Source organism: Vulpes vulpes, chromosome 15, assembly GCF_048418805.1.
Source record: "Vulpes vulpes isolate BD-2025 chromosome 15, VulVul3, whole genome shotgun sequence".
NCBI lineage: Eukaryota > Metazoa > Chordata > Mammalia > Carnivora > Canidae > Vulpes > Vulpes vulpes.
In genome coordinates, this window is record NC_132794.1 from 60,754,183 (window position 1) to 60,776,098 (window position 21,916).

Here is a 21,916-nt window from a genome sequence, read left to right on the forward strand (position 1 = left end):
TAATCCCATCTGATTGAATTTATGCTATTGTCTCATTTTTTCCTACATCTCTTTAATCTTTTATTCCTTTGTCTTTTATCCATCCCTTTCTTCTTCTCTCCATGTATTTTTTAAAATTTTTATTTATTTATGATAGTCACACACACACACACACACACACACACACACACACACAGAAAGAGAGAGAGAGAGAGGCAGAGACACAGGCAGAGGGAGAAGCAGGCTCCATTCACTGGGAGCCCGATGTGGGACTCGATCCCGGGTCTCCAGGATCGCGCCCTGGGCCAAAGGCAGGCACTAAACGCTGCGCCACCCAGGGATCCCATCTCTCCATGTATTTTATGTAGGGAAGGATCTGGGGTGAAACTGGTTCATATTTCATTAAGTAAAATATGGATATAAAACATTGAACATATGATTTTTTAGCAAGCCAATTTCACACATAAAGGAAAGATGAATGGAGGGAAGGATTACACAGCAAATCAGTATCTAAGTTCAGAGTACCTTTGCATCAATGAAGCTGTTTGGCATTATCATTGGCATTAACGATTCTTCATTTTCTACAGTGCCTCCCAGGTTCTTTCCTACTTCATTTCCACTGGCTAGGGAGACACTAGTACGAGATAACTGCTGAGTTCCATTCTGTGCCATCTTGGAAGCAGATGATTTCCTGAAATATTGCAAGAAAAGGAAATCTTCCAATTTCAAAGGAGTTCTAGATGAATGTACCAAGTTTGGCCTATAATAACAACTGCAAACAGTGGAGTTCTTCAATGCTTGTTTCTCAAATATTTTCAAAAACCGAGTGTTAGATTTTTACCTCGAACTCACTGCTGCAAACTTCTATGCTTTTAGGAAACTTCTTTCTTTTTGCCCCAATATCTGCTTATATAAAATTATTTTTTACACTTACTAAAAACTTAAAAATTTACAAAGTACTATTATTTATATTGTTGATTATTTCAAACGTATGCAGAAATTATAATTTTAAAATTTAAATGTTCTTTTTCAGGCCTGCAGATTATCACACTAACATAACAATTCACTTGCCAGATAATGATGGCAAATTTATAGCAGCACTTCTTCTGCAAGATTTAGGTATCAATAAAACAATGTACATAAAAAATTTTTTGTATAGAAAGATTTTATCAAAAAATTCCTAAAGTGATAAAAAAATTCTTAGTGAGAAACTTGTACAGCTAAATATACAAAAGATGTTAGAATTTTTTCTGTAAAAAAAAAAAAATAAATAAATAAAGAATTCTTTCTGTAACATAATATGTTTTCTATATTTTTATGCACAAGTACCATACATATAGAATAAATTCTGAAGAGTCAATGCTAATGGAGGGAGTCTAGCAATAAGATTATTCAAAAATAATGTGTATCTGACTTTGCTTTTTTAAAATACAACAAAAACCTTAAAATAAATGAAAGCAAAAGCCAAAATATAAAAGGTTAGAATAGACAAATTTACTGAATGCTGAGAATTTAGCCAAAGTCAAATTACAAATGAGATTGCCTAACAGAGTTTACGAAGAACGAATCCCTAGTTATTGCATTTATTTTAACTCCATGTCTGGAGAATCCCAAACATATGTCCTATGGAAATAAGAGAGGAGCCCTCAATGGCAGGCTACTTAGATAGGAAAATATTCCAGACTATAAGGAATTTCCTCAATCAGCATATACATCAGATTCAATGTGCCATTTTTTAAAAAGAAACCAAAGCATATACTTTGTACTTCTCAAAATAAAAAGGAAACGAAGAAACTAGGGCCTTATTTAAGAACATTTTTTTGACAGTAATGTTTTCAAATGGCAAAAAAAAAAAAAAAAAAATCTACTTCCAAAGTGAGCGCATCTCTATGGTAAATTAAGAACTTAAGTAACATTATTTTGAAGTGGAAAATCCCAGTTACTCTAGAAGGCACTTGATTTCAATTTGCTTCTTGCAGTTACTGTAATTTAAATGTTTTTTTAACCACTTTGACATGTCTAGCAATGGAAACACACCTGGCTTTACTTCGGTATATCAAGATGAGAACACAGATGAGGATGCAGGTCAAGGCTATGCCAACGCCTACAGCAATGCCAGTCATTGATTTTTGGTCCAGATGGTAATAGCCTGAATAAACTAGAAGCAGAAACACATTTACTCAGAATCGATCAGAAAAAAAAATTATCCCATTTATCATAATTTTAAGATTGCTATTTACTTTTCTATAATTTTTCTTCCTCTCAGGAAAAATTTTGACAGTATCTGTGTCTAAGCAGAAAAGACTCATTACTTTTTATCAGTGATCTCAAAGATCAGTTTATATTCCCATACTGAAGATTCTTTGTTTTTTAAGATTTTATTTATTTATTCATTTGAGACAGAGAGAGAGAGAGGCAGAGACAAAGGCAGAGGGAGAAGCAGACTCCATGCAAGGAGCCCAATGCAGGACTTGATCCCGGCACTCCAGGATCACACCCTGAGCTGAAGGCAGATGCTAAACCACTGAGCCACCCAGGCGTCTCCCATACTGAAGATTCTAAATACGAGTTCTAAATACCGTATTATTACATCAAACATCAGTTAATAACTTCTAAGGCTAAAAGGCACAAGGCACAGATGTTTCTTAAACCAAAGGGTACCTTTCATGTCATGTTACTTTAAAAGCAGATATGTGTATTATTAAAGATTGGTAAAAAAAAAACAAAAAAACAACAACAACAAAAAAAAAACAAAACAAAAAACAAAACAAAACAAAAGATTAGTTTTCTATATACATATTTGCATTTACATAGCAGTGCTCCTCAAACTTCAATTTGCACATGATCACTAAGGGATATACTAAAATACAGATTCTGATTCACTTTGTTGAGGGGGAGGCGTGATTCTGCACATCTCACAAGGTCTTGGGCCATACTCATGCTACTACTCCCTAGACCCTCTGAGTAGCAGGTATCTGAGATGTGAATAATCTTCCTCTCCTTCTCCCATGATAAGGTGGCTACTATGGGTACAGGTACCTTCCTCCAATGCTTAAATCTATCTGCCCTGCCTTTCCCTTTTTTCTTTCTCCTTCCCTGTTTCTCTCTCTCTCTCTCCCCCCCCTCCAACCCCCCAAGCACTGAAGCACTCAATGACTACCTTCTGAGGAGCTATGAGTCCTTAATCCTGCTGAGTTCAGCTGGTATTTCCTCCATTTAAAGCCCCCATCACCCTCCACAGACCCAGTCTCCCAAAGAGGAGGAAAAGAATGTATCTTGTGCTGTACTACAGGGATCCCAGGTTTCCTTTGGGACAGAACAGTTGCTCTGAATGCAGTGAGGGTGGCTCTTTAAAGATATTTCTTCCCATTGCTTTTCTGGAGAGAAACAACTTTCTCTCTGGAAAGACTGTTTTTCTGTGGTAAAAACTCTTAATGAAAACCATGCTCTCAGCTTCAACACCACACACCCAGCACTGTTTATTTCCATGAAACAAACCTCCCTGGAAGCCTCCTCCCATCAGTTTTGGGACCGTGTGACTCCTTTGTCTTGGTGGCTGCACAGCTGGGAAGAGAAGTAACTGGGACACAGTGGTCTGAAAACCACAGCTCATTGTGAAGTAAGTTTGTTTCTTATAGAGTGCAGGAAACAACAGCCTGTAGCAGCATGGCATCAGGACTGCACTAGCAATTCAAGAAACCAAGTGCATGTTTAGGGATATGGCCATGGTAGGAGAGAAAATAAAGTGCAGGAAAGCTAAAAAAACACTCTACGTTCTTAAGAAACATCAGTGACTGTGGCAGTATACAGACCTTTGGCATCAGCAGAATCCAAACGTCTGGGCTTCTGATTTGATTCAGAGGTTTCCTTTGGAAGTACTGCTAGCTCCACAGAATTTGAAAATGGTCCTTCCCCCACCTCATTGGATGCAGATATCTTGACAATGTACACATTTCCTGCCACCAGGTTTTCTAACAAAGCCATGGTTATTGCCCCTATAAATATATCAATTAGAAATTAAGTAAACCTTATTTTTTATCTTTTATTCATTCTTTCAAACACACAATCATGGCCCTTTACGTAAATATTTTTCCAATTTTAAAAGTAACATCATGTTCATGATAGAACATTTGGAAAATACAGACAGATACAAATAAGATGACAATCTCTCTCTGTTAACATTTTGGTGTGTTTCTTTCTTTTTTTTTTTTTAATTTTTATTTATTTATGATAGTCACAGAGAGAGAGAGAGAGAGAGGCAGAGACACAGGCAGAGGAAGAAGCAGGCTCCATGCACCGGGAGCCTGACGTGGGATTCGATCCTGGGTCTCCAGGATCGTGCCCTGGGTCAAAGGCAGGCGCCAAACCGCTGCACCACCCAGGGATCCCCATTTTGGTGTGTTTCTGTGTGCGTGCATGTATGTATGCGGGCACTGTACATGTATGAGTACATATTTATGCATTTTTTATATTTTAGAGGTTTCACTTAACATTGTACCATGCACACTGCCTTTATTAATCCTTCTCTGTAATTTTGTTTTAGCAGTAGTTTTTTAAAGTAATAGGTATTTTTGTTTAGTTTTTTTTTTTGTTAAGATTTTATTTATTTATTCATGAGAGACACAGAGAGAGAGGCAGAGACACAGGCAGAGGAAGAAGCAGGTTCCCTGTGAGGAGTCTAATGTGGGACTTGATCCCAGGATCCCAGAACCACGACCTGAGGCAGAGGCAGATGCTTAATTACTGAGCCACGCAGGTATCCCTGTTTAGGTTTTTATATAATGTTTTTTGCCCCCCAAATCTTACATACATATGTATGTAAAAATCTTATAGGATATCTATCTATCTATCTATCTATCTATCTATCTATCTATCTATACTCTACATAGATATGGATACAAAAAGCATTAAAAACATTTTGCAATGGAGTATTTCAAACACGGGTAAAGAAAGAATGGTATAATGAACCCATATTCAACAGTTTTAATTAGATTTTCTAAATTCAATGTGAAAGGCTTTTTTCTTTTGGAAATGTTTAGGGGTACCTAGCTGGCTAAGTTGGTAGAGCATGTGACTCTGAATCTTGGGGTTGTGAGTGTGAGCCCTACACTGAGTGTAAAGATTACTAAAAAAGTGAAACTGAGGGAAAAAAAGAGAAATGTTTAAACTACTTATGGTAATCACTGGTCTTGTTCTTCTTAAATTAGAAGCAACACAATAATTTTTGCAAGTGTGAATATATTTCCCCACTCTCCCAATCATTATCTAAAATTTCTTGAAAATGAACAGGAAGGAAAATGCCAAAGTTATACAGGAACAGAATGCTGAAGACCTAGACCTCAGATTAACTATCAAAACTACCACCAGTAATCCATCTAGCATCTACTTATCTCCAAAGTAACCATCACTTGAATTTAAATGATATTTGGTATCAAAAGGTGTTTTCTTGGTTGGCAGGATGGCTAAGAAGGATACTTATTTGTCTACTGCTATTACTTGATGGGTCTTTCTACTCTTGTTCTGTCACTGCACCGAAGTATTTTTCTTACAAAAGGGACTCCCACCCTAGGAATTAACTCTAATGTTAAGAATGTAGGTGTAACAGAATTCAACCAGAAAATTGTTCCAGCACGGCATTTGTGAGTCGATATTCACAGGGAATCTAGCTTCCCTAAGGTGACTTCATCTCATTTTCCCCTCCACACAGAACACCACTAAAACAGCTTCGAAGAACTTACTATAGCTTGTAGCAGTCACTTGTGGGCAAGACCTGACTATTATTCTCTTACACTTGCTAGATATATTTCATGATGCAAGTGAAATGTGGGGTGATTTCAGAACTCAGGTCATGATTCAGAGGCCACCTCTGAGGTCACATGGTGTGAGGCAGCTGAACCAAGCAGCTATGCGAGGGCTGAACATGGCTTATTTCCATGTTCTCTGGTTTCAGCTTGGCTTGAAGAGAGTGTGAGCTACTTGAGTACACAACTGTTAAATAAACAAACTGATCCTTATTTAGATCAGGAAGAGTCTTTCTACTGTTACCATGTTCTTAGGCAGGTGAATAAAAACTAAAGGTGCATTGTGACGTGTTACAGTTAACTAAAAGGAAGAACATTTCAATTTCTTCACAAGAGGCATATAAATAGAGTTTCCATTTTAGCACAGAATACTTTACATTTAATTTTTTTAAATGCTTGGCAAAAACCAGTCCCCACCTGAAATTAAAGGTCTTTTCATTTAATTCAGATTTTACAAACAGATGAGCTGTGTGGACATGTGCTGCAAGCGCTCCTCTTCCTGCCACAAAAAGAGTCTTCCTTCACACAAAAAAGAAAACTAACATTCTGGCTCCTCTATGAGGAAAAAAGCAGTTCATTCAAAGCAGTTCCCAACTATTTAAGTGATGTGCCTGTCCTTATATTCTCTCAGCGCATTATCTCAATCTCAATTATTGTGATTATGCCAATCACTGCCTTTCTTATGTGTCTGAATCTTAGCTATCCTAGGAGTTTCAGAAACCAGACAGTATAATAGCCCCAGTGTTGGATCAATGTTGATCAAATGCTGGCATGCTACCAACTAAGTAATTTGTGACTTGGGGCACATTACTGAACTTTAACTTCCTCATGGGGGCAATAATCCCCACCTCATATAATTATTAGAAAGGATTAAATAAACTACCACTGGCAAGTGTCCCGACATATATAAGTGTATATACTCAATGAAAGTGAGTCTTCTTCCTCACCTCTGACCCTCTCTTTTTCCCTTTGAGGACAGAATTTTTTTTCATATTTGAACAGCTTAAGGTGGCTGGCATAATGCTTGTACAAGATAATTCTAAGTGCCAATTGAACTTATATTAAAATATGAGCTATTTATCACCAAAAGAGTGTTCATTTAGGATAAAAAAGCATAGGGTAAGATTTTGAGGTTGGAGAAGTGCTCCAGAATGCAGTCTCAGAACTCACTTCTGTCTACACTCTCTTAAGTGATTGTTTTCTAGTTCCACATTCTTAAAGATCATCTACTTATTTATACCTTCTTTCTATACCTGTCCCATGAACTTACCCCTCTTACTGCTTAATCAACTTCTCTACTTGGACATCTGGGACGCAACTCAAATTTAACATGTTAAAAACCAAATATTTGATTTCCTCTCTTTTTTTCCTTCCACTCCTCATCAATCTGCAGCAAACCTCATAGGCTGTTCTTTCAAATTGTGTCTTAATAGCTTCTTATTACCTTTCTCATTGTCATCCCAGTCCAAATGCCCACTAACTCTCACGTGGACACTTGTATATCCAGTGGTCTCTCAACTTCTACACTTACCAACTTATAATCAGTTTTTCAGATGGTTGATAAAGCAATCCTTTTAAAATGTAAATCTGATGAAACGTCTTTCATCTCTCTTAGAATACATTTTGTGGTCTACAAAGTCTGGCCTATAAAATCTGCCCTTGGTTTCCTCTCCCCTGATTGCCTACTATGGGCTCTTCCCCTAGCCTCCCTGGCTTTCTTGCTGTTCTTCTCACACGCCAAGCACACTTCTGTCTCATGGCCTTTGTGCTTCCTCTAATATGTTATTTTTTAATTTATTTACTCATGAGAGACACAGAGAGAGAGGCAGAGACACAGACACAGGCAGAGGGAGAAGCAGGCTCCATGCAGGGAGCCAGACATGAGACTCGATCCCGGGTCTCCAGGATCACGCCCTGGACTGAAGGTGGCGCTAAACCGCTGAGCCACCCGGGCACATAACTCTGCTTAGATGTCATTTTTTCCAAAAGGACTTAGCCTTACTACCTCCATCACTCTGTCTCTTCCCCACTCCACCCCACTGTAGATTTTTCTATTGCATTTATAATATATATTACCTGGATATCTGCATATTTGTTTGTGTGTCACCTGAGATATAAGCTTCAGTGGGGAATGAACATTGTTTTGTTCACTGTGGTACTGCCGATATCTAGGAAAGAGCCTATCACACAGTAATCACTCAGTAAGAATTCATTTAATAAATCAATTTGTTCCTATTATTGATACTCTGATTTATTTGATGAATGTTGAGTTAAATTCCTTTATTGGAGGACTTTAATTTCCAATGTGAATCTCTAATAGGAGGAAATGATATATTATTTAGGCTAAACTTATTTTAGTCATATAACTTTTTTTGTTGTTTTGTTTTAAGAAAGAGCATCTTTACAATTGTGGGAACCTCATGCTACAAGGAACAGAATTCAGGAACTGCTATAGTATATGGCATGACTTCCTATAGTGCCTTCTAGATGTTACAATAATTGATTACTTTGTGCTAATTTGTTGCATATCAGGAAGGTAAAGGGTTTTAATTTCTGACTCACTTTAAATTACACACAAGTATAATTTCATATCACGTTTCTGCTCAACCACTTTACCTATTTTAGCTACAAATATCATCTGGTCAGAAGGAATATTTTTAAAATGTTTTCACTAGTGAAAAAAATCTTATTCCACTTGGCAATAAATATGTGAATTAATTATACACATAAATATGTATAAGTAATATGTAAGATTAGTAGATATAGAAGAAATAGTTATATTTTCCCTCTTCTTCCTCATCTTTTTCTACACTTTCACCTTTCTAAAAGTTGCCACAATTAAACATTAAAGGTCATTTAACATTTTATTTTTTTCTTTGAATGCTATAATGTATTTTTTTCTTTCAGTTTAAAAGTAAGTGACTCAGGGGCCACCTGGCTGGTTCAGTTGGTATAGCATGCAACTTGATCTCAGGGTTGTGAGTTCAAGCCCCACACTGGGTAGAGATTACTTAAACATAAAATCTTTTTAAAATAGATAAATAAAAATAAAACTAAAACTGGGTGGCTCAAACCCTTTATGTTATTTGCTCTCAAAAAAATAAACTCAACTGTTTTTTACCTATATTGTTTATTCCATCCTTCATGAAATACCAGCATTAGTTATAAAAAGGGTTCTCTACACTTAAAATGCAAAAGCTTTTTGTTGAGAATTTTTCCTAAAATCACAAGAGTAGGATAATGGCAAAAATAGATTTTTTTTTCTCCCGTGGATGATTATATAGTTAGAAAGACTTATATAGATGTAAAAACCTGCAATTACAATCCATTTTACTACTGGGTCATCAATTAGGCAAAATGTTGTTTTCTGAGACTTGTCTGAAACTGACTAATGAGTGAGTACATTAAAAGGAAACAAAACAAAATACAGTTTCTTTTTTAAGCAAGTACAAATGAAGAGCTAAAGGGAAGAAGTGCTCATGTGATAAATCAGGTTAGCCAGTGGTCAAATGTGTCAATAAATCCTTTTAGAATTAACTAAACCTGAATTATACATTTTAAAAATATTGTGGTAGTTTGGTAAGAATAATCGCCCCAAATAAATTGTACTCTCATCTATCCACACCCATGGGCAGTCCTCTCCCAGACTAACGCTGGGCTCGCCTAATTTGCTTTGCCCAGTGGGACATTAGCAAATGTGATACAAGCAGAGGCTTGCAAAGCTTTGTACGTGCAGCTTCTTCCCTCTTTTCTTGTTAGAACTCTCTCTTGCTGTTTTTAAGCTACTCACACTCTGTTGAAATCATGAGATGATTTCAGTCTCATGAGTGACCTCAGGAGAAACCAAAAGAAGTGTCCAGCTGATCCCAGTTCAAACTGCTGACTCACAGAACTGTGAGAGAATAGGCTGGCTAATTTTTAAAGTGGTTTGTTAGGTAGCAATAGATAATTCACACAAATATAAAATTGTATTGCTGGCAGGTAGTCATTATTTTCAAGTCTTTTCAGTGACTAGGAAAGCACTACTTAGTGGGTCTTCTGCATAATGAAAAATATGAATGTATGACTATTAAAATTCCAACTAAAGTATACCATTTGTTTTACAATTGCACAGAGTTTTATATTACATCCACATAAGTGTCTTTAAAGTTTATCCTCTCCATTAGGTAAATATTCCCTTTAAAAGGTAAAATGTATGTATAAATGCCTAATACTGTAAAAATGTTTAGACTTTGGAGATGGCCAACAAATTTCCTTCTTGAAATCCTTCTGAAGCTTTTAATTGCCTGGCAAACCGTTCTTTTCCCAGTATGCATGTCTGAATGAAGAACATGCCAAAATAATGAAGCTTTACTATTTATGTGATGGCCCATCTAAAAATTGGCATGTCGGCCTTGCCCAAATGGAAGATTCAAAAATATAAAAAGGATATAATGTTAAAAGTATGTAGTAAGAATGTTGAATGTTTTAGAATTCAGTTTTTCCTAGCTAAAAAAAAATAGTGTTAAAACTTAAATTCCCTGTACTTAAGTGTATCCTGATATTCATATGGGTCGATTTATTTGTATATGGACCATTTTAGTATAAAGGTCTGCTCCCTTAAGCCAGATCTTCTTTCAGTGTTTGGTACTCCAGTGCAAGACATATCACCACCAGAAATCTAGTAATCAACTATAATAATTCTTCCTCCCTTACCCCATTCTTTCTCTACTTAAGCTACCAAGTACTGTCAATTTTACCTCTCTAGTATCTTTTGACCATCCACTCCTTTCCATCTCAGTAACCTAATCCAGGCTTATAGTTTCTTTCCTGGACCACTCTCATCACCTCCTAGTCTCTACATTACTTTTACCATCCCTCCTACACCAAACCTGTTCTATTCACAATAGTCATGAGTGATCTTTCTAGAATATGAATAAGATATTCATGCTTAAAGTATGCTAATGGTTTCCCAATGCTCTTTCAATAATTACTTCATAAATATAAATTCAAAACAAACTCTAGGTCCTTCTGTTTGCTTATCATCAATAATCTTACTTTTCATCCTCTTTGATAATTTACGATTATATTTACCTTCTCGGTGTAGGACCTGCCACTCTCCTGCAATCCAGGCCTTCCTGGATGCATACAAGATGGTATAGCGCGTCACTACAGTCTCTGGGCCATCAGGGGGTTTCCAAGAAACCAGAGCAGTGTCATCCTCTATCAATGTCACTTTTACTCCAACTGGTGGGCCTGCTGGTGCTGTGCACACATGTAGAAAATATTTTATTACCAGGATTAAATGGTGATAAATACTCAAATACCTGCTAATAGACCGATACTCAGGAAAAAGAGTGTGAAAATCTAGAAACCGCTATAAAAACATCTCAGAATCACAGCTTTTACAAGTCATTAGTAATAAGAGTAAACTTCTATTTTTTTCTTCTTTTTTTGAGAGTTAATTTCATTTTTATAATGCTTAAAACATCCCCCCCCCCAAAAATAAAGGAGGAGATGGTAGATTTCTAGAATCTAGAATTTCTAGAATCTAGAATTTTAGGGCTTTGATATTGTTTTGCCAAATTGATGACTAGAAAGGTTTACAATTCCACCAGTAGCACCCAATAGGTACTGAATCTAAATTATGTTTCTTTCTTTTTTAAACACAACATTTTATTTATTTATTCATGAGAGACAGAGAGAGAGAGAGAGGCAGAGACACAGGCAGAGGGAGAAGCAGGCTCCATGCAGGGAGCCTGAGGTGGGACTCAATCCTGGGTCTCCAGGATCACGACCTGCGCCGAAGGCAGGCGCTAAACCGCTGAGCCACACGGGCTGCCCAAATTATGTTTCTTACTAAAATGTACAGAATATATATTTCACTTGATCTAGGAAGCCACTGAAGAAAATAATTCTGAGACTAAAACATTTAGTTATTCTCTAAAAAATTGTGAATCGGTGATTTTACAAGGCTTATTATTAGACTAATAATTTATATCTGTGAAAGCAGGCACGTCCTGGGATTTTAGTTGACCCATGTTTAACATAATATAAACTAAAAGTGTGAAGAGTTGGCTTTTGGCACCACATCACATATGGAATATAGCCAGAAACACAGCCAAGAGGCCCTAGGCTCACTGAAATAAATTTCCTTCCTTTGCTTTCTCTCAGCATAATTAGAATAGAGCTGTGACAGTCCTTATATAGATCACCTATTTGTTCACCCTCATTCTAGAGAAAAGGAAATGCAGGTCTATAGACATAAAATACCTTAGTGAGAGGCATGGGTAAGCTACAGAAATGGTGCTTGATAGGGTATCATCATAGCCACTGCAAAGTGCACAGCCAAGCCGCCACACACATTACTCCTAATGTGGGTTCCTAGCATCATTAAATACACTATTCACTCACTTCCATTTTCAATTATTTGGGTACATTCTTGAATAGCACACCTGATTTTGGAAAATTTAGCGTTTCCTAAAGAGACACTAAATTTAAGTCCACTGGCTTGTGTGATATATACAGTGAGAGGAAAAAAATTTACTATAATAAAAGAAAATAAATTTCACAAGAAACGAAACAAATGCATACAGGTCAACCAGGGTGGCAACCACAGTAGTATCTTTTTTAAAGCGACATCTCTCTTTTTTAAACATTTAGATAAATGTCTTTACCTTCTGGAAGCGTAGAATGGTAGACTACGGGACTCCAGGGACTGGAAAGCTGATCCACATGCAGTCGTACAGCAAATTCATATTTGGTGTTTGGTTCTAGACCTTGAACCAACATATGAGTTTCTGATCTATAAAATATGTAATGAAGTTGTTAATGTTGGTCATACATTGTTTCTAAAAGATTATCAGTATTTCAGTCAATACAGGTAAGCATACTGTTATAATTTATTACCTCACTTTCTTTAAAACAATTTTTTTAGACTAAAAAAGCAATCATATTTGACCACCTGAATACTATTTAGTATTATCCTATACAAAGTAGCCTACAAATTGCCTCTCTGATAGGAAACTATGATATTAGCAGTATAAAAATATCCCAACACAAAGGGATAAGGGATTTCCTCTGAAATACTGGAAGTCAAATAATTCTTTTAAATCGTAATGATGGGCATTTTTCTAACTGCAACCAAGAAAACAGAATAAGATTTATTTTTTGATGCCAGGGTGAAAGTGGTCTTTTGTTTTTTCCTTAAAACATGCTACGTTTAGCCACTTGAAAGTAATAATAGCTTCTTGCCTAATCTTGCTGCATGAGGCTGAGGAAACAAAAAAAATAAAAATAAAATAAAATAAAATAAAATAAAATAAAATAAAATAAAAATCACTTACAGAAACTAAATGTCAAAAAAATGCAGTTTTCAGAACTGAATATGGTAAAGATGCAAAATTCCCAGCCATTTTATAAGTAAGGTAAGTCCTGAGACAGATGCTTACAGCTAAAGGTCAAGTTGGCCCAAGATAAAATAAATGTGAATGAAGTGAAGAGCAAAGAAAACCAACATTAATAAAAGCTACATACGTTTGAAGGTATAGAACCAAAGAAGCATTCTGTAGGCCCACAGGGTTACAGCGGATGGTGTAGTTAATTATTTGTGCAGTGGTGAACGCAGGCCTCCTCCAGTGCAGGAAGATGGAAGATGAGGTGTTAGCCTTCGCATAGAGATGGTGAGGTGGTGGTGGAGGAGGAACCATGCGATCACGAACAGCTATTGAAAAAGACAACGTTAATTTACTGCATGGCATAATATTATTATAGAAAGTGGCAAAATGATAAAAATCACAATTCTCCACCCTATTAGTTGACTTTAGGTTCTCCTTCCATTAAAGAGGTTCATAGATACATCTCGGATGTATTATTCAATTCTGAGCAACTCTTCCAAGAGTTAGATGAGGAATCACATATTATCAATACTTAGATGGTAGAACAGAAGCACCAAGAAGTCAAACTACTAGCCAAAGACATTCAGAAGGCCAACGATGGACTTACAACTACACTGAGACCTCTTCAATAGCAATAAAACAAAACAGGTCTTAGCAGCAGTAAAACTGAAGGTGACTGGAAGCAAATAGCCTCAAGATTAGAGCACGTAGGTATTCAGGGCTATTTTTCCGTTACATTTCTAATGGTTTTCTGCTTGCAAAAGTAAAATAGGTTCTTATAATTAAATACATCTCACTTAAATACTCATTTTGAGCATGTACCTGTTCAAGACAATATGTTAGGTGCCATGGAAGATATAAAACCACCAATGATTCCATGTAGTAATGAAACTTAAATTTACAGAAGGAAGAGGAGAACAAGGCCTGTGAACCATAGAGTGACGTATGCTACCATAACTCTTACTTACACACGCATCCCGGAGTGCTGACGGTCTGATCAGCCTGATAGCCATCTTCTATGTTGTTATAAGCCAGCAGCCTCACATGATACTTTCTTCTGGGGTCTATAAAGAAATTAACAGGGAATAATTTGGTCCAGCCCTCTAGATATCAGTCCTTTAGAGCCTTTGTAGATTTTGGTTTAAAAATCTTTTGGATGCTGGGGTGCCTGGGTGGCTCAGCAGATGAGCGAGCATCTGCCTTTGGCTCAGGTCATAATCCCAGGGTCCTGGGATGGAGTCCTGCAACAGGGTCCTCAGAGAGAGCCTGCTTCTCCCTCTACCTATATCTCTGCCTCTATCTCTGTGTCTCTCATGAACAAATAAATAAAATCTTAAAAAATATATACATAAAAATAAAAATCTTTTGGGTGCATAACAGTTCTAAGTAAAATGAGATTTTTTTCCTTGCTCTATCTTACATAATGACTCAGCAATTCACCTTAGTATGACATTGCTACTGTGACTGTTTCCCAGTGATTTATAATTGTACTTAACCTCGCTTCAAACAATTACGTTACCACTGTAACTCTTCCTCTTCCTCTTCAACTGGCTAGAGATAGATTCTTGATTCTAAAAGCCCTGGGAGTCACCTGATGGATCACATGTAAGAGATGACATTACAGAGACGTTTTTTGTTTAGTTATTTGAAGGTTGGCTACCTTAAAAAGCATGGAACTCAAAGTGAGAATATTTTCCCCCTCAAAGGTAAGGATAATTGTAACTGTCATCCTTTAGTACCTTTAAAAAGTGTTATAACCACGTGTTATTCAGATTTATTTCTACATGTGCCCTTTCCATAAACCTATTTTCAAGTTGACAGCTAAATTCACCAAGAAAGAGGAGTTGGAGCTCCCTCTACTGGTGCTGTCGCAATATGAAAATCAAAGTCCATCCCATACATACAGAAACTAAAATTTTTCAGGTTTTTGAGGAAATAAGTGGTTATACATTTAAAAATTTTTTTTAGTATTTGTGATTATACATTTTAAATCACATATTTTGGAGCATATTCAAGAAGTTTTAATGATAGAGATACATTTAAATATAACTGTTTATGAAAACAGTTACCTAGAGAGTACTTGCTTAGGACAAAAGTAAATACCTATTGAGAAATAATGTATTTCTTTTTTTCTCCCCAGTTTTGCTGAGGTGTAGTTGGTGAATAGAATTGTATATATTTAAGGTATATGAGTTGATGTTTGACCTATCTATACGTTATGACGTGATTTCTACAATCTAGAAATAAACATATTCCATCATCTCACATAGTTACCATTTTTGTGTGGGTATGTGTGTTGAAACAAGATCTATACTCATAGTAAATCTCAAGCATATAATATAGTATTGATAACTATTGTCACCATGCTGTGTACATCAGATATCCAGCACTTACTCATCTTGCATAAGTGCAACTTTGCATCCTTGAGCAACATCGCACATATCCCCCACCCCTGACCTGAGCCCCTGCCAACCACCATTCTACTCTCTGCTTCTATGGTTTCAATTATTTTGGATTCCATACATTAGAGAAATCATGCAATAACTGTCTTTTTCTCTCTGGCTTATTTCACTTAGCATAATATCTTCTAGGCTCATTCATCTTGTGAAATGGCAGGATTTCCTTCCTTTTAAGGCTGAATAATATTCCACAGTGTATATAAGCCATATTTTCTTTATCCATTCACCTACCAGCAGACCCACATTGGATATAGAGATTACTTAAATAAATAAACTTTAAAAATAAAAATAAATAAAAATTCAAAAATAAAATGTGAGGTTTATTAAACTTTCCAAAATAATTTAAATCTGTACATTTTAAAAACTGATATATTCTATTAATATTCAAATGCATTAAAAGTATGTCCTAAAATATCAAATTTTTATTTCTGTTTCTATTCATTTGACAAAATTAAAACCACAAGAAGAAAAATTTATATAATTTAGAACATTTCTATACTTTTTAGATAGGAAGTAGGAAGGCTAATATTTTATTTTATCACAGAAACTGGTTTTTGATACTTTGTTTTATTTGAGTAACACAAAACTTCCGTAAGTGTTCTTCCCATTCTATAGACTGTGGTACCAAGGTGTTAAGTACCAGGTCCAGTGTTACACAAAGCTAAACTAAGTACTTGTGGATATTTCTATCACAAAGAACACACAGTATCCTTTAAATTTACACAAATACATGTGCTTTTGTCACAGCAGGTAAGTTTGTCATAATCAATTTTAAAATAAAAATATTTTCAAACACTTTATAAAATAGAGAAAACACAGAAATACATTTGGATTTCATTACTCAAATGATTTCCAACATTAAGCCCTGACATTCTAAGATTCAAAGATTTTTGTTCAGGTTAATGGCAACTTAATTTGAATCTGTGTTCTTCTTTCTTTCCTCCTAACATACTGTTGAACTCATTAGTTAACTGAATCCTGAGTGCCATCTTACAAATACTCCCTCTGAATGGTTACAAATGGAATTCATTTGGCCCTCTGCAGTCTAGTTCTTCACACATATTTCTTTATTCTGTTTCTACTCAATCAGAAGAGTATCTTTAGGAAAACCTTGTGAATGTAGAGCATCATGCCAGGAATTAGGAGATACAGAAAAAGGATGGATGAAACAGAGTTTGCCCAAAGTAGCTCACATTCTCAGGGAACCAGACACAGATAAGGTCAGCTCTTACAGAAAGCTGATTTTGATGAGGGTTGTGAGTATGGGTGGAAAGATTAATCTTTTTTTCACTGTGCAAACAATCAATCAACACTTCATGAATATTCTTCTGGAATGGCTATTTATTTTTAGTCCTAAAATCAATTCTACATTTTCCCTTTTTTGTCTTTAAAAAAAATGAGTTGCTTACATTAAATTTTAAACCCCAAATTAACCTTTTCTTGTTGATCAGAATCAGTCATGTGTCCTGAGAAAATGAGAGAACAGCACACCTAGCACCTGTACAACCCACTCAGCACTGCAACAACCCAGTTCGAAGAGATGCTCTTCTGGCACCCATCTGGAAATCATCCAAGTTGCCAGAGCAACCATCTCCAATGCTGGGCTCCTTCCCCTACTCTGTTTCCATGAGGTCAGGAAAAGGCAAACCATTAGGCTGACAGATCAAGTACATCAGGTGCATGAGATTCCTTTCCATCCATTTCTTTCCATTCCATTCCATTTCTATCTATTCCTTTCTATCCATTCCTATCTATCTTGCACGGAAAAAGTATAACAAGAGCCAGGATAATTTTGGAAACTGTTTTACTGGAAAAAAATAAGGAGAAGGAAAGCCCATTTAAAGTCTGTTCAGGAGCTCTTGGGTCAGTTAAGCATCTGCATCAGCTCAAGTCATGATCCCAGGGTCCTGAGATCAAGTCCTGCATTGGCTCCTTGCTCAGCAGAGAGCCTGTTTCTCTCTCTCCCTTTGCCCCTCCCCCTGTTTGTGCTCTCAATCTCTCCCTCTCTCTCTCAAATAAATAAATAAAATCTTAAAAAAATATATGTCCACATATGATCAATTCTTTATGTTCTCCAAAGAATCTCATTTAACAAAACTAAAGTGTCGGGTTGGGGGTCAAGCTGAGCAGCAGGCCATGTGCATTTGCCATGTGCTTCTCTTAGGCTATGAGAAATATGACTCCAACCTCAAAATCTAGTCACCTTATTATTTTGGTTTGTTAATCCAGAGACCCTGAAACAACATGTTGTAGCACAAGTCCTAAAACTCTACAGTTCTGAAAAGACCCTCCAACACATAAAGGACAAAGCAGAGACCCAGGATCAACACTGCAAAATGCCACAGGGAACCATTTCCAAGAACTGCTAACAGTCCCTCTTGAATCAAGCATTGCCACGTATGTGGTGCTTGGTTCCACAAGACTCAGCAGATGTAGGCTCTGTGGTTTAGGGGGAAAATAGCAGAGTCAGGAAGAGCAGCCACAAAGAATAGTACAGGCCTTCTCAAAACCCAGTAAGGGGAAAAAGAAGAAAGGGAAAGAGGGGAGAGAGTTGGTCCCATTTTCTTCAAAACTCAACACAAGAGGCATAAAAATCACTCATTGGGGTTAATTCTTAATGGTCTCAGGGATGATGGCTCAGACAGGTAGTATTTGCGTTTATGGTTAAACTTAAAGATTTAGCAAAATATAAAGATGGAGGTTCAGGAATGAAAACTGAAAAATTTAACACAAACCTCCAGTGAGTGTCTGCTTAAGTTAACATAATCATGGTCCCAGCCAAATTAACTTAAACTTTTATTATGGAGTCAACCTTTGGCCAAAAAATGAATATCTCCTTCCTGACATTGCTATGACTACACTCCTCTCTTCTCTGGCTCTAGGACTTGCCTCATCTTATTTCCTTCCTGATTCATTCTCACCACTAACTCTTCCACTTGAATTTGTCTCACTTGAGAAGAAATCAGAACCAGAGGTCTGGTTAGCCAAGAAAGATTCACAGGTTATCAAATAATTATCAAATGCCTACTAAAAGACACTATATGAAGACTTAACAATTAGAAAGCTGTAATTCTTGGGGTGCCTGTCTGGCTCAGTCGGAAGAGCATGTGACTCTTGATCTCAGGCTTGTGAGCTCCATTCTGAGTGTAGATATTACTTAAATACATTTTTAAAAAAATAAAGTAAAAAGAAAAAAAGAAAGCCATAATTCGTGCTTTTAATTTCAATCTACCAGAGTATAGATGGACAAATTAATATTCTGTAAATATTATTTACTAACTGTATAGACTTGAGCACATTTTATAGTTTTCTAAGCTTTGTTTATTATCATTTGGAAAAAGACAAAAAATCCCTTACAGGAATTTTAAGAGTATTAAATGAAATCATGGCTATTAAGGACTTCATACTGTTCCTACAATTAGTAATCACACAGTATTATTATTGTTGTTTTTATAATGAGGAAAGTTGCCCAGGAGAACAAAAAAGCTACTACCAAAAATATAGTACACTTAAATATGGGAATCATCTTTGTAAAGGCAAATAAATATCAAGAATGTTCATTCATACAACAAGGTCTGGAATCCAGAATGTCAGTAAGTGAGCTGTTGGCAAATACTAAAGCTGAGCTTGAACTATTCTCTGTCCTCAATATTCCCTGGTTTGTGAATCAGGCAAAGGCTCTCAAGTGTGTGTCTGACTTGTATATATGATTGAAGGAGCTGTGTTCTGTGTTTATGGCCACAAGAATGCTTGCTATTTTGGCAACCATGTCACATGGTGCATAATCCTTTCAGTTTCAAATTCACCTTCACCCATGTTAATTTAATAATCTCTCATCTGCTAGCAAAGAAACTACCTGATGATATAAAAGCTTTAGAAAACAACATAATAGACTTCTTCCCCAGTGGAAGAATAGCAGATTGTTTCATGAACTGGAAATATGGAAGTTGGAGGGCTAGCATCAGCAACAGCAAGCAGATGGAGACAACAAATGCATTCATTCTGTTAATTATATCCAGTTTTAACAATTAGGTATTTATTACCCTCAATGAAGAAGAAAAAAGTTAAAAAAAAAAAAAAGAGATTCTCTGTAATGCCAAGTCTTTTAAAGATGTACTGATCAAGGACCTAAATTTCATTCTAAAAGCCCCTGATTTGGACAGCACAGGGGGGCTCAGCGGTTTAGCGCCACCTTCAGCCCAGGGCCTGATCCTGGAGACCGGGGATCAAGTCCCACATCGGGCTCCCTGCATGGAGCCTGCTTCCCCTTCTGCCTGTGCCTCTGCCTCTCTCTCTCTGTGTATGTGTGTGTGTGTGTGTGTGTGTGTGTCTCATGAATAAATAAAACCTTTTAAAAAATAAAAAATAAAAAGCCCCCGATTTAACGATAATAGTGCATTAGCTGTATCTTTACACATTTTAAGTAACTTGCAAAAAACTTTGCTATAATATACACAATTTTCATTGCAACGTGTTCCCAAAGACCACAAAACAACAAAAAAACCCAGGTCTCTTCCAGGATTTTACTTGAATAACTTGCACTTCTCTTATAGACCACTAGATAGCACCTGTGTGCATGTACAGAGCGTATTGGCCCCCCTCATCCCACTACTGAAGGTGGGAGCTATTCAGGTACCAGCTGAAACTATAGAGCAATTCAAACAAGTGTGCACGGAATAGGGCTATTGCTTAAGTTTCAGCAAAAGAAGGTCTGTATGAAATGCAAACAGTGAAAAGGAAGAAGGGCGCCTTAGATCAGTACTTGTCATATATGTAAATATTTCACATGGAGTTTTAAAAACTCTGTGTGCTAGATTTTGCTTTTGTCACCTGAGCTCTACAGAGAAGGATGCTGAGACAAACAAGACAACTTTCCTAATGACTCAACACTACTCTGAAGCTAAGAGATAGTCTAGCCCAACAGTGAAGGTCTCAGATGTCAGGCCCAGGCTGCCTGGATTCCAATACTAGCTAGGCCATTACTGTGCAACCTGGGGAAGTTATTTTCACTCTCTGCATCTTGGTTAAAATCAATTATAAGATGGGTAATGATGATAACAGAATCTACCTCTCAAGGCTGTTGGGAAGAGGAAATCAATTCACAGAAAGTGTCTACCTGAGCACCAGTGTATAACAATAATATACTAATAAAAATGTCAAACGTAATAAAATAATTACTAGCAGCATCACATTACTCCTAATCCCTGCTCCCTCCCAGGTAGAAGGGCAGGCTGGCATAGTGTTTAAAGGATAGACTCTGGAACCAGACTACTTGGGTTTGAACTGAGTTTCCTCATCTATAAAATGGGGATTAGGTGGATTTATATTTATAAAATGCTTTTCTAAAAAAGATTTTATTTATTTATTCATGAGAGACAGAGAGAGAGGGCACCGGGGCTGCCCTATAAAATGCTTTTTAAAATGCCTGGCACAGTACTAAATAAATGACTATAGAGGAGAGGGCTGGTTGTTGAATTAGAGGATTTGAATTTTAATCTTGGATTTAGTAGCTGTGTGGCTGCAAAAGGCAGTCCGCTGGAAGTTGGTTTCCTCATCTTTAAGATTAGCAAATTGAAATATATCAGTTGTTTTCAAATTTGTTTAGGTAATAGTGTATTAGGGAAGCTAATTAGGGAAGACAGAGGTACAAACAAGTATCATGCAAGACAGGAATAACTACAGCAAAGAGATTTGTTAAGACTAAGCGAATTCAAAAGAAGGAAAGGTTACAAGTAGTTTTTTATTGCGGGGGAGGAGGGCTTCATTGAAGGAGTCACGCGAGCAGAACTGGACCTTACAGTAAGAATAGGGAAGAAGAGATTAAGGCCAAGGAAAGAATACAAGCAAAGGCTCAAGGACAAGAATATGTGGATCAGGGATGAGTAGTGGGGAAAAGTTTGGCACGGGTACATGAGTGAAGATCATGTAGAAAAGTTAGGCTGGGGGTAGATCTCAGAGAGCTTTGAGAACCAGGTTAGCCATTGTGGATTTTGTTATATAGATACAAAAGATGGCTTGACTAAATGGAATTGTTGAGAGAAGGGATTAATGAGGAGTCAGAAAGCTCCCAAGTTTCCAGCCTGGGTAGACCAACAGAAATGGAAGAAGACTCGCAGAGTCAAGGACATGCTGAATCAGAGATGCCAGAGGAACATGCACGGAAGCTGTTGAGCAGGTGAGAAAGCATGGGCTGGAGCTGGCAGTGAGGATGGAGAACTATAGTCAACAGTCATGTACACGGAGGGCAGGGTACCAAGGAGGAAAGACAGCAGGGACTAGAAAGCTGGGCGGCAAGGGGTGT

General features: G+C 36.8%; 1 protein-coding gene across 1 annotated transcript in view; it reads right to left on the minus strand.

Moving 5' to 3' along the window:
• PRTG (protogenin) overlaps positions 1 to 21,916 on the minus strand; it is a 128,731-nt gene that overhangs the window by 12,112 nt on the left and 94,703 nt on the right. Inside the window, exons 12-18 of the mRNA XM_025996470.2 lie at positions 14,125 to 14,220; positions 13,296 to 13,482; positions 12,437 to 12,564; positions 10,854 to 11,024; positions 3,792 to 3,974; positions 2,017 to 2,137; positions 505 to 670 (exon numbers count right to left, since the gene is read on the minus strand). Of these exons, the coding sequence (XP_025852255.2) occupies positions 505 to 670; positions 2,017 to 2,137; positions 3,792 to 3,974; positions 10,854 to 11,024; positions 12,437 to 12,564; positions 13,296 to 13,482; positions 14,125 to 14,220 (1,052 nt within the window). The remainder of the gene's footprint in view (positions 1 to 504; positions 671 to 2,016; positions 2,138 to 3,791; positions 3,975 to 10,853; positions 11,025 to 12,436; positions 12,565 to 13,295; positions 13,483 to 14,124; positions 14,221 to 21,916) is intronic.